General features: G+C 43.7%; 1 protein-coding gene across 2 annotated transcripts in view; it reads right to left on the bottom strand.

The window, feature by feature from the left end:
• The window catches only part of diaph2 (diaphanous-related formin 2), a 397085-nt gene that overhangs the window by 61854 nt on the left and 322329 nt on the right, over nt 1-12902 (bottom strand). For both annotated transcript variants that reach the window (XM_036548047.1, XM_036548046.1), the window contains one exon: nt 6115-6279. In XM_036548047.1, coding sequence (XP_036403940.1) covers nt 6115-6279 — 165 coding nt within the window. The remainder of the gene's footprint in view (nt 1-6114; nt 6280-12902) is intronic.

The following is a 12902-nucleotide window of genomic DNA, read 5'->3' on the forward strand; positions in this document are numbered from 1 at the left end:
GAGCCACAGTCGACAAGTTATTTGAAAACAAAATGAATCTGTATGTAACAAATTAGACAATAAAAAAGCAAAGATTGAAAACCACAGGAAGCCCTCAGTTTGACAGTGGTGGACACTAATCAATATGTTAAGGCAAATTAGACCAGATAATTGCATTTGCACAAGAAAGAATTCAAAGTCATTAGGAAAGCAGATTATAGACAAACCTTAGCTTAAAGTGGCTCTGTTAATTAGAGGGCTCTGGATGGGTTATGTAAAAGAGGATTCAGGTAGATGGAGATAGCTGCAAAGAGGAGCGTCAAAAGCGAGGGAGAGAAATCTCCAGGGAGGCAGACAGGAGGTTTGCATTGAGTCTCTACCTACAACTGAATTAATCAGACAACTAGATTGCTATCATCCATGAACAGTGCAATACAATGCTGTCAACTGGGGCCTTGCCTCAACTCCCTCTATGCCGCGCTCCTCCTTTTGGAGCTGAAACCTCATAAATTCACAAAATCATAATTCATGTTCTGAGGTGGCCTAATGGAGACACAGTAGCGGCACTGTACAGGCGGAGAGGTTAAATGTGAGTAACAAGTTTAAGCAAGTATCACAGCAAATTATTGTATAAGACAAAAATAACAAGTTCATTACTGGTTGAGATGAATGCCTCTGCCCCCTGTGTTCACTGCCATCCTCACCATACTGCACAGATACATTTTTTTACAAACTACGGAAGCTGCAGTATGGCAAATGGCTAAAATGTCTGGCCTTGCAAGGTGACACTTTGATTTGTCACCTTTCCCCCAGTCCTGAATGATAATTACGCTGCCGGGCAAGAAAAATTGCATGCCTGTAGCATTTACATCTACTTTCAGATCTGGCAACACCACGGGGATGAAACGTATGTTTACGCACTCTGGCTCCAGTGGAAAGATAGAATACGCAGATTGACGGAACGTCCTCATTCGATCTGTAACCCTCCCCCCAACCCTTAGCCCTCGGTCACGTATGTGCAGCAGACATCCATCTAAGATGATTCATGGGGGAAATGGAATTATGTGCTGATGGCTGGGAGGGTTCTGCTTCTGCTGTCCCCACCTTGAGTCACACGGACAGGCTTGCGGGAGGGACGCAGCTACCTCACCCAGCTGGTGATGGGCCTCGCCGAACACCCGCGCCCTGCACCCCAGAACAGAGGCCGACGGGCTCTTCCTTCTCTGTCGCCTCTCAAATATTGATGAGGGCTGTTTGCGACACCCCACTCCCCCCCCCCCCCCCCGCCCCCGCCCCCCTTACACCTCATCTCCTGTCTCATCCTTCCCTTTCACAGTAGAGAGCTCTGCTGCCGTGCCTCCAGCCTGTGCTTGCCCAGACGAAATCGCTCACTTGTGCTGTGATTAAGCCACCTTCAATGCAATAAATGTGAAATGCCTCCAACTATTTATAGCACCGTAATTCCAAGCAGTGCAACCGCAACAAATGAAACTTAGCGTTGAAATTGGGTTACTAACGACCAGTTACGATAATGACCCCTTTTCCCGACGATCAGGTATAGCTTATTATTATGACGATTTTGCGTAGCAGTTGTAATAGAGGCTGTAACAGCAGCAGCAATAACAGTTACCGTTTTAGTTGTAGGCGCATCAGCCATGGCGGCGCTGAGAGAATCAGTAGCTGTGTCATGTTAAGACATTATCATCATAGTCATCATTATTATGGTTCATCTTGCTGACAGGGGTATTGCTGTTTTTATAAGACACAGCCCATAGCCCCTGCAAACACAGAGTCACGCGTCTGACGAAGTGACTCATCAGCCCTGTGGAGCCCTCCGCCATGTGGCAACGCTCCATCACGCAACTCCTCACCTCTCCTGGCTTTATTAGTCTTATTAGAAGCGCACTCAATTAACAAGTAAGACTGTTAGTTCATTCCCCATCTGCTCCACTTTGATAACTCATTAATACACAGGAAGCCTTCCCCCTGCTCCAAGTCAGGATTATATAGGGATAATCATATATCTCCCTGTGGTTTATATTATCATTACTATGATAATTATTATTTTAAAAATAAAAAATAATAATAATCAAATGGAGAAATGCATTTACACAGTGTTTTAAAGTAGAGGCAGGCATCTAGTGAAACCATGTCAATTTATTGGGGTCTGACTTGGAGGACGAATGGTACATTCTCCATTTTTTTATGTCAGCTGCAGCTGAACTCTTTTCTCTGTGCTTTTTCATCAGTTTGATTCCTTAAGCTTAACTACAGTCAATAAAGAAATCATTTTAATAAGAAATGCATTGAAAATGTACATCATCATCATGCAAAGAGGTGGGTCATTTCTCATCTATATCTGTAAAGTGCAAGCCAATTAAGTGCCACATCTGTCTGTTTAGAATTCCTCCTATATAGTGGGTGTTAATGCCATCTCTGAATGCCAAACTGAACTTGGCAAGAGACAATTAAAATGCTATGAGCAATGTACTTCAAAAGATCAAAATCAAAAGTTTACTGAAATCTGGTTAAGTCTTAAGCTACCATAAATACGAATATATTTAACAACATGTTATCAAGGAAGCCCAAAAGCAATTTCTTGTGACAGTTTAGTTAGCATTCCCTGACATATAGCTTTAGGAACAGAGGACAGATGCAGGCAAGGGTCAGCTGGATAAAAAGGGATCCTGTCCCAAGCACTGACCTTGAGTAACATTCAGAATGATAACTGTTCAACTGTCCTCGCCAGCCTGAGACATTTTGATCTTCAGAATTCCCGCGGCAGCAAAGGTGATTTTAGATATTATATAAAGACATACCAGTTGTAGCCCTTGCTACACCAGAGGCTTGAGTCATCAATTAAACCTGTGGTGTACTGTAAGTGTGGGAACCCACATGAGATCCCGCTGGGATGGGCTACCTCGTCTCGTGGTTTGCTTCAGTCATCATCCCCCATACTGCATCTCTGGTACTCAAGTTCCATTTATTAATAGCATTCACTGGTGGGTATAATAATTATAGATATAGATATATAATATACGGTTTTAGTTCATGTAGACTTTTTTTTAATACCAGAGCAATGCTGAACTCTTGAGGGAGTGCCATACAGTGTGTGGTGCACTTTGATCAGAAGAATGAAAGTTAGTTTTAGATAGGGCTCTGACTCAGGAAGGAGAGGAGGGAGATTCAGACAAGGGGACCTTGTCATTCACATTAATGGGTTTTGAAGACTCAGAGCATACCTTCTGGACATCATGTCATCTTTCTGACACTTTTAATTTTTTGGTGCTAGAAGGATCGGGGTAGATAGAAGGAGAGGAAAATGAAGAAGGAATGAGAAGATGAAGAAAATCAAGAAGAGGACGAAGAAGAAATGTAAATACTGACGTGAGCATTGTTTTTTATGTTCTCAGTATACCTGAATATATTTCATTTTTAGACATACAGCTCCCAGCATTAGCCTCTCCTGTATAGTTTAATGATTACAAAAGAACAGGTATGCCAGCCTTATCAAAGGGCAATGCTTATATTGCCCAGGAATGGGTTGGATTTCATTTACGCCATCGACCGCAAACAAGGATCACACAGGCAATAACTATGTGTGAACATTGTTGAAAACATTCCTTTGAACCGCATTCTCTGAATAAGCACATGAGAGGAGAAAGTGCTGACTTTGACTGGCACGCAGCTTCATCAGTCAGCTGTTCATGAAACTATAACGCCGCACAATGACGCGGAAGTATCTGGCATTGCTCAGTAAATGATGGGTAAGGTTTCTTCAATTGCCATAACAGTTTAAGATGAACCCCCCTTTAAGATGAACTCCACTGGCAATATGCTTGACTTAGTGCCAAAACGTAAATGCAAGACGTCAAATATTTATCTCGAAGTGAATTAAGTTTCGTTTTTATTTCTCCTTCTAACTAACTAGACTAGTGTAAGAATCTATGTTCCTTCTATAGATATATATATGTTCCCTTCTATAGAAAAATCTATAATACTAAATTGACTTTAAAAAAAGTTTTAAAAAACTATATTAAAAAACCCCAGCAGAGCCAAATGAGAGTAATTACACACTACACGAGACTCTATTTTATATTTAATCTGGAACAATCCTATACTGTAAATTCTCATATGAAATTCCATAAGAACAGGAATTGTAATTACTGCACAATTTACGTATATTCTTGTTTAACATACCCTCTGTACCACTTCTAATTCAACCAATCAGACATCCATTATGAACTGGAAGTTTTGTGTTATGATTGATGATAGATTAATCATACAAAATCTTAATTTGTAAATATTTCCCAACATACAGCAGAGCTAAGTAATCAATGTCCAGTAATGGTTTGGTTACTGATATTGACATAATCAGTTTGAATGTATCAGCGTCATAAAAAATAAGAAAATGTTTATTACCATGGAAGTCATGCTTATAAGATAAGGATTGTGAATGATCAACCTTAAACAGACAACAAATCACATATTTGCCCCTTGGAATAGACTGGTGGTTTGAGCATTTATTGTTTACATTCTAATAAACAGGGTTATCACATTTCACCATTTCTACTGAAAAATATATACAATAATATATCTGGACTGTAATGAACAGTACCTGTAGTTTGTCCTACTATAAATTGGCTTTTTTTATAGAAAAAAAAAGGAATTCAGCAATCCATTGGCATTCCAATTTTATGAAGAAAAATAGTTTGAGAACTTATGCATTTATTTTTAAATCAGGTTATTCAAAAACATTATTTAAAATAACATTTTGGTGAGGTATGTAAGTACTATTTTCAACCTCTTTTAGATTGGGTAAATCACAGCTCTTGCAGTGTTCACCCTTTCCGCCTGCCTAAGTCTTGGCTGGCGCTTTGAAGCGGAGGCAAAGGAGGCAGTGTCTACGCGGCCGTCACATACAGCGCGGCACTAATGAAACTCCCGTTTAGAAGATAAAGAGGTTCCCGAGTCTCTTTTATCAGCAAGGAAGTTACACGCTCAGTAATATATTATACATTCCATTCTGAGCGCAGTTTATGTATGCTTTAATCTGTCCTATAAGCCTGTCCTTCCATCAGCTCACAGGTCTGTCAGGGAAATGTCTTTAAGGGCCTCGGTGAAATAAGTTCAACTCATCTCCTACTCTTGAGACAAGGCAAGTATTCTCTCTTCAGCAGGTTGCACTCTCTCTCCCTCCCTCCCTCCCTCCCTCCTATTACTCATAATGCAATGCACTAATGATGACCATCACCGTGCGGTCTCTTTTAAAGAACAACCACAAAGCATTGGTAGCAGTGGGAGAAATTATTCCATTACCCTCCCCAGTTACACAGATAACCACTGCTATTTTGCTTCTTAATCTGCCGGAGCTTTCGCCAATTATCCTGTGGCACTGCTAGCCCCCGCTTTGTTTCCGCTGGCACCACGAAACACACCCGGAAAGCCTCCACACTGCCTCCAGTGAGCGGCTCTGGAACAACACCCCGCCAAGGACCAGGAGGTCAGCTTAGTCCACTGCACCTCCCAGAGGATCCATGGTTATGACTCACATGTTGACGGTGGGGCTTTTGTCAACGCGTTCTTCATGCCGCGGCAAAATGCGAAAACACTAAAGGCTGATTTACGGTGCTGAGTGCAGCTGCTCGTGCCAGGTTGAGCACTTCCAGCTCGAGTTCTTCAATTTGTCTATCTGCATATTCATTTTTATGACTAATGTCTCATGACGCTATAGGCTGGGGATATGGCCTGCGTGTTTGCCCTGCTATGATAGCTCTCCTCGGTTCCGTCAGACGTACTTCACTGCTTGCCATCGAGCCCTTTCTACCCTGTGATCAGTGCTGACAAAAATGTCTTGTTGGGACAAAGAGAGGGGCCAACCCCGGCAGAGTGACTAGAGTGAATTTAAGATGAAGGGAGAAACATAACTATGAAAAGAGCCCTTTGAATACGCTAGGGTCTCAAAGAGAAACTGTTAGGCTGACGTGGTTCTCTCCATCTCCGGGGATATGGGGAACCGAATTCCAAGCCCCAAAATTACAGACGCTGAACCCAGGGCTCAGACAGGAACAAGGGCCTTCTGTGTGACACTACTTTCAACAGATGACAGGGGCTACACAAGACGGCAGGACTTACCAGGAACAGGGTGCGGAAGCTGGCCAGGTCCCCGAAGAAGTCCTCGATGCTAACGGAGTGGGGGTCGAAGGCGAAGTAGCTTCCCAGGCCCTCATAGAGCTTCTGCATGTTCTTGTGCATGGTGGCCAGCTTCTCGTACTGCTCACGGGCATGCTTGGAGAACCCGTGGAAGAACCCGGTTAAGGAAACAGCCCTGATCCGTTTCTTTGCCACACAAAAGCAACAACACTTAAAAAGTGTGTGCTGAGATCAGATTCCTGCGAAATAGCAAATACAAGTAAAAAGAAAAACAAAAACATGCTGCATTCTTTTCAAAATCCTGCTTTCTACATGCCTGTTTGGCAACTATAGAAAGCTGTTGCTTTCAAGCACAGGGGTCAACAAAACCAATATGATATTTCAATAACCTCTCCATCTCACTTTAGAGTCATTGTCAGAGTCAGCTAATAGCCGGCGCCCACCAGTAATAGAAATGCATTTTGTCGGATGGAACCACAACAGGTGGCTAGGGGAATAGCTGATTGCTGCCGTTGTTCCATTGTTTCTTTCAACAAGAGCAGGGGTCAGGTTGTCTTGACCCCTGGCGAACGCTCCTGTATGTAATTTACTGTGCAGACGGACCACTTTCTGCTGGTGAATCACTATTGACAGCTCTTGTCAGACTAACGATAGCTCTGCTCCTATCCGGCACGTCTGGAACGACCTGAAATCTCCACTGTGCTACACGATCTGTGTATGGCAACAGCATACTTCTAAGAAAGGAGGACTCTATGCTGTTCTGCCTTGGCTTGACACTTTAAGTCCATTTCTGAAATATACAAACATATATACATATACTGTATGTGTATATGTGTGTGTGTGTGTGTGTGTGTCTGTTGGGGGGCATAAAGTACTGGTTAAGGGTCAGACTATATTGCTCATGTTTGGTGACATTGTGTGCTGAGGTCCTCAGCTCTGTCGGATGTATGAATCATCCCTTCTTCCAGTTCTGGTCTGACTGTGTCTATGTCCAGCTGTGGAGGGATGAAAGGGGGGGCTGGCAGGTTATGGGGGGCGTGGGGGGTGGTGGACGAGCTGGATTATCTCGCAGCAGGTTAGTGTTTACTGGACCTCTGCACTTCTGACAGCACAGGCCTTGCCAAGACTTCCACACATGCCTGTGTTTGATATATTTATCTCTCCCCTGTCAGCTTGGCTTAAGGACTGAAGGCCCCCAACAGCCATTCGCTTAACTTGGAATGAGAAATTGTAATTGCGCCAAGTGGTGCTGACTTCAGAATTAATTTGCTCAAATGTCCCAACATTTTCCGCCCAAAACTTGTAATGCTACTCATCACTTTCAAATAGTCAGTTAGGTCTTCAAAGATACTCAAAAAAATTAGGTCTTAGAATTCCTTTTAGCACAATTTATTCCTCGGTATCCATTTCAGCTTTAAAATGCTTTGAATAAAAAGAGAGAAATGCTTCTTAGTGTCAGCAGATGATGTTAAAATTAAGTTAAGATCATGAGTTTTGTTGGCAGTGTCCAATCATGATGAGGATTTGTCTGCAGTCGGATGTTTTGGATTTGGTTGAAATCATGAGGCAGTGTCTCATCACACAATGAAGCCCCTGTCACCCACCCCCCAGGTTTTGTAACAATGCAACGCCCTGTGCAGTCAACCGCAAGATCACAGAGCTTGTTGACTGACTGATGATCAATGCCGTCACAGCTGGAACGCAAATTGACCAATAGGAACAATGGGCTGGAATTAAACATTTTGGCAGTTGCTACACGTGGCCCCACATTGCTGTGCAAAAACGCAATAAGCATGAAGGGTCTTCAGGTGGCAGACAGCACCTACATAGACATTTGCTTTTGCATTCAAATCTGAAGCATAAATCAGCCTTAACACCTTCTGTTTTCACATCAAAGGCACGACACGCATTGATGGTAGCTGACATGCAGTGTCTGAGTGTTGTGTCAGAGTTCCCCCCCACAACCACCTTCTCCCAGAAACCTCTTCACCCGAGCTCGCCTCACTGTTCGGTCGACCGTGTCACTTGGGCATCAGCATCTCTGCCTGGAGAAAAGACTCAAGGTTAAGACCTGCTGTTCTCGCCACTACTGTCTGTCAATCATCTTTTTTCTCCCCTGGATCCTCCAAGGATGAGGAGAGCGTTCATTTTCTCAGCTTTCTCCACAATTACTGAGAACAAGGCCATCTCTCCTTGCTTAGGAAGGGCTATTGGACTGAAGGAGTGGGCATGAATACTCATAATTCTAGAGAGGTGAGAAAATGCACAATTCTTCCTGTGTGAAGTACAAGGCCCCTGTAGTACTCTGCACCTCTGGGCCATCATAGATTCGCCTGTCTTTGATGTTGCCGGTGAGGATCACTGGAGCGTATTGCCGTACTATTCTTCAGCCTTGCAGTACAAACACCGAGATCCAGACCTGTGACCATTAGACCACCAGCTCTCCCATTCCTTCCAATGGGACTTGTGGTAGTTCTCAATCCACAGGTGGACTCATTAGAAACGTCCTTCTAGCTCAACTTACTCTTTTTTTTTTTTTTTTTTGTAGCTCTGAAGTCCTGGTCTCATCCTCAACATGTGCACCACAAATGCCAACTAAGGATTTTCAGTTCCCTTTGATGGGTTATCTTTTTTCAGCACCCACCTTGTTGTGTCTTTATTTGCATAATATAAAACTGTGCCACATGTGTTTAATCCCACACAGATCACACTCGGTTCACTCGCTCAGAGTTGACCCAAATGGCTTTGCTTAATTGACTTTCGTTGCTTTTCACTGCTAGTTCACCTCATCGTTGCTGTATGTGTTGCCACCCCATACATTTAAGTACTGGTGCCATGGCCTTTTCCACACTTTGCCTTGAACCACCTGAAACCCAAGACACCGTACCATACAAGGCCACTGCAAGTTGTTACCCTGCATGCAACCAATGTTTTAGAAAATAAGTTATTTGGCACACATACAGGTTTTCATGAAATACTTTGACCAACACCTACTGCAACATGGCGACACACATTTTAATATTCTGATAAAAAGATATTCAAGACCCAAATACAGCACGTGACCTCAGTGAAATCTTAAGCTGCATGTTGCACAGGTGAAGCCTTACCTTGATACTCTTAATTCATTTTCCTTTTCAAGACTAACCTACACAGGATTCATTCAAGGTCTCAATGGGATTTGCATTGTTTGCTCTCCATTTTTATACAAAACATACAATGCACTTCAACTGTAGAAAACAAAGCAGGTTTCGCTGCGACCACCTATGAGGACAGCAATAAATTACCTCATTTGTTTACCTTTGCGCATGTGAGAGTTATTAAAATGGTGCATTGCTCTCTTAGGCAAGGCCAAAAATCAGCTTTAATAAATCTCCACTAACCCAGTTACATTAATGTTTATTTAATGTCTTCCTATGTGTCTTGTGGCCTTGCGCTGAGTGGCTGAAGAGAAGACTGCACTTCATAGGGAAGTGTCATAGCCCCCCCTCACAGTGTTAGCTCCCCACAGCCAATCAGGAACAGTTTGGCAGCTAGACATGGTGGACTCAGCTAGAGAGTGGAAGATTTACAAAGGAAAGGAAGGCCGTGATCTGGATTTCAGGCCTGTGTCATCAGCACTAACAAAGCGGGGCAGGCTGGATTCGGCCAGCTACAGTCTCAGGTGGTCCTGCTCAACAAAAGGCCGCAGAATGGAGGCGGAGGGGTGCGAGCAGCAGGAGATTGCAGTGATGGGCCACACTGCAGAAGCCACGCCTGTCAGAAGGGATTAAAGGGGAGCCGGCATGGATGTGTAGGAGCCGGCGCTCGGAGGTGGGCATGGGAGGGGGGTCTAGACTGAGACGCTGAGGGCTCGGTGCCCCGAGGTGGTAAATACTGTCTTCCCCTGCTGGGCTGAGAAAAAGACAAACATGGATCCCTATTGTCCTGTAAAGATTTAGCCTCATCTGAACTGGCAGAATGTGACTGGAGTGGAAAATGTCAAAACACCAGCGAGATGCTTACATCATTTCCTGCTGCGGCATACTCTCACGGAGAAGGCAAATGTAAGTAACAACGAGAGAGAGTGCACACTAAAGTGCAAATTGGCCCCACTGGAAGTTTCTCATACGCGGCGTACTTCGCCGCGTTTCAGAAAAGAACAATCACAGGGTTCATTTCACATGGAGAAAATAATTGGAAACGTGACCAAAATGAACGCCTTGGTGTGCCGTTTGAAAGGCTTTGGTAGGAATCCAAAGTAATTAGCACGACACCTTGGATGTGAATCAACAACATGCCACAGACTATCGCTCCCCTGTTCAGAATGTCAGGCCACCTTACCTCTGTCACACCGGCTCACCCAGGCTGCCAGCGCAAGGCACTTGTGCGATATCATCTTTTGTGCCTCCTGAACAGGAAATTCCACCTTACCGTGAAGCCGCAAAAGCATTCAAAGACAGCAAATCCAATATTTTTTATGTAACTGACAACCCTCTTGAAAATCGCAATGATTTTACAGAAAGAATCCTGCTTGAGGGTCTCCATCATTGACTGAAATGAAAAATGCTGTACAACATGCACTGAGAGAGTGCAAAAAGCAAAAAAAAAAAAAAATCCTCAGAAATGTTTAGGAAAATATCACAATGTTCTGAAAAATGGCAATAAATGAATGAAATAGAAAAAGGGTATAATTCCTACAACTGAGGTTGGGTAATTTCCGTGTAAAAAGATCTTTAATCAGATTAAGTGAATCTGGGGTCAGTGAAATGGAAATGCATTTGTGCTGATTTTCACACTCTGAGTCTGAAGTCTGACGTCTGTAATGCAAACAGGCTTCAGTTGCTGATGCTGATGTAGGAGAATAAAATGGGGGAGACACAAAGAAAACATGCACTTCTCATGTCACTGCTGGCATGCTTTTTTTCTTCTTCTTGGAACAGTAACACACCGAGACCTGGTACCTTGCCATGTCCAAACCCTGGCCATAACTACTTCTGACACCCACAAGCTATGGCTGAGAAACAAAGCCTCCCCCTTCCACAGCTTTCAAGTAACACAGTACACATACAGAAGAGATTTGAGGATAACACACAGCTGATTAGCTCCACAGTTACCCAAGCTGTAAATCTCCAGACTGGACCAGAACCCACTCCCAAACCAGTACCACCATCCAGCAGACTGACAAAACAGAGCCAGTGCATAGATTAAACACAAGGGGAATTATCTTTTTCCCTCCTTTTCCCTGATTCCAATTAGATTTTTTTTTATCCAGGTTTCATTTCTCTACACCAGCACAGCACTTAGGATCGAGTGCATGCATTTCAGATCAAAGTCCCACATACAACAGGGGGGGGGACTGCTATTTTAGTATCTGACAAAAGACAAGACCGTGATTTGAGTACCTTCAATTAAAGCTAATGCGATTAAGCAGAACTGAAGTTGAGCAGTGAATGGCACGAGGTACACAAACTCCAACGCTGCAAAATTCGATAACACGCTACTGTTGGAATGTCTGTATTTCAGAAGGGGGCACATCATCAGTATGTTCTCTTTTAAGGATATCATCGAGATCTCTATCCTTCCTCCTCCCCTTCATTTCAAAATGAAAGCAATGCTCAGTGTCAATTTAGTCCATATTTCTGCTCATGCAATATTTATGAGCCTGAGAGATGGTACACTTTGCCTCGGCTGGGTTTCCAGAGTCCCCCTCTCGCTCCCTGCTGTTCTCTGTGGAGATGACTCAAAGGGAAGTCAAAAAACACTGTGTGCCACTGCACAGCAGCCCATAACAAAAAAAAAAAAAAAACAACAACAAAAATCCCTGCAAAACTGAAAAAAATGGAGTCTGGGTAAAGGAGGAGGGGAAAAAATGAAAAAAATCAGAACAAGCTACATTATACAGAGAAAATACAGCACAGGATTCCAACAAGTGGGTCGCTTTGCATACAAGATGCATCTCTGAAACGCGAGGGAAGACAAGCTAGACTCGACCCTTAAAATCAACCCACATTTTTCACATTCGGTGCTCAAAGGGAAGGCGTGTTTTCTCCGGGTCTGGCGCTTTAATGAGACGGCAGCAGTAACAGATTCAAATGTATGGGGCTGGCCCGCCTTCGGTAGGATACACAGTGGGACTGTGCAATCTGCACAGCTCAAGCACAGCCGCTACCCCCCTGACAGCAGCGGCTCCAAACACAACAGCAGCAGCGTGTAACGCAATGCCACACATTTTATGGGCGTAATGTAATCTCCTGCCTGCGCAAACATGACAGAACCATTCCGCTGTGTTTGGACGTGGTGTCAAATCGGAACACCGCCTCAACCAGCCGGAGATGAGCCCCTCACGGGTCAATCTTTGGAAGGGTTTCGGCAACGGCAGAGATTTATCCAGCCGTACAGGATTGAACTGCCGACTGTGTGTCCAATGCACTCGTCAGGAGCCTCTTTCTCATGTGACAAACCAGCGAACACCCACACAGATCAAATTCACTTTCAAGTAAAAATTTAATCAGGTTCAGATTCAATTAAGAATAAACAAAGCAAAGCATAGATTTATACACATACACACATATATACTACCCATTAATGAACTGAGCCTGTACTGTACAGTGGTCTATCAGCTAAGACTTGTGACCTTCCATTACTAACACCGTTCCCATTGAAGGAATGTTCTCAGTCTGCAGGTGGCCAGGGACCTCTATCCCATCCTCAACCCCTCTCTAATACTCCTTGCTTTATGTGACTTCACCTGATGGTAATTAAGTTTATCACTTCCCACAAACTGCGCAGTG

Source organism: Megalops cyprinoides, chromosome 16 (genome assembly GCF_013368585.1).
Source record: "Megalops cyprinoides isolate fMegCyp1 chromosome 16, fMegCyp1.pri, whole genome shotgun sequence".
Taxonomy (NCBI): Eukaryota; Metazoa; Chordata; class Actinopteri; order Elopiformes; family Megalopidae; genus Megalops; species Megalops cyprinoides.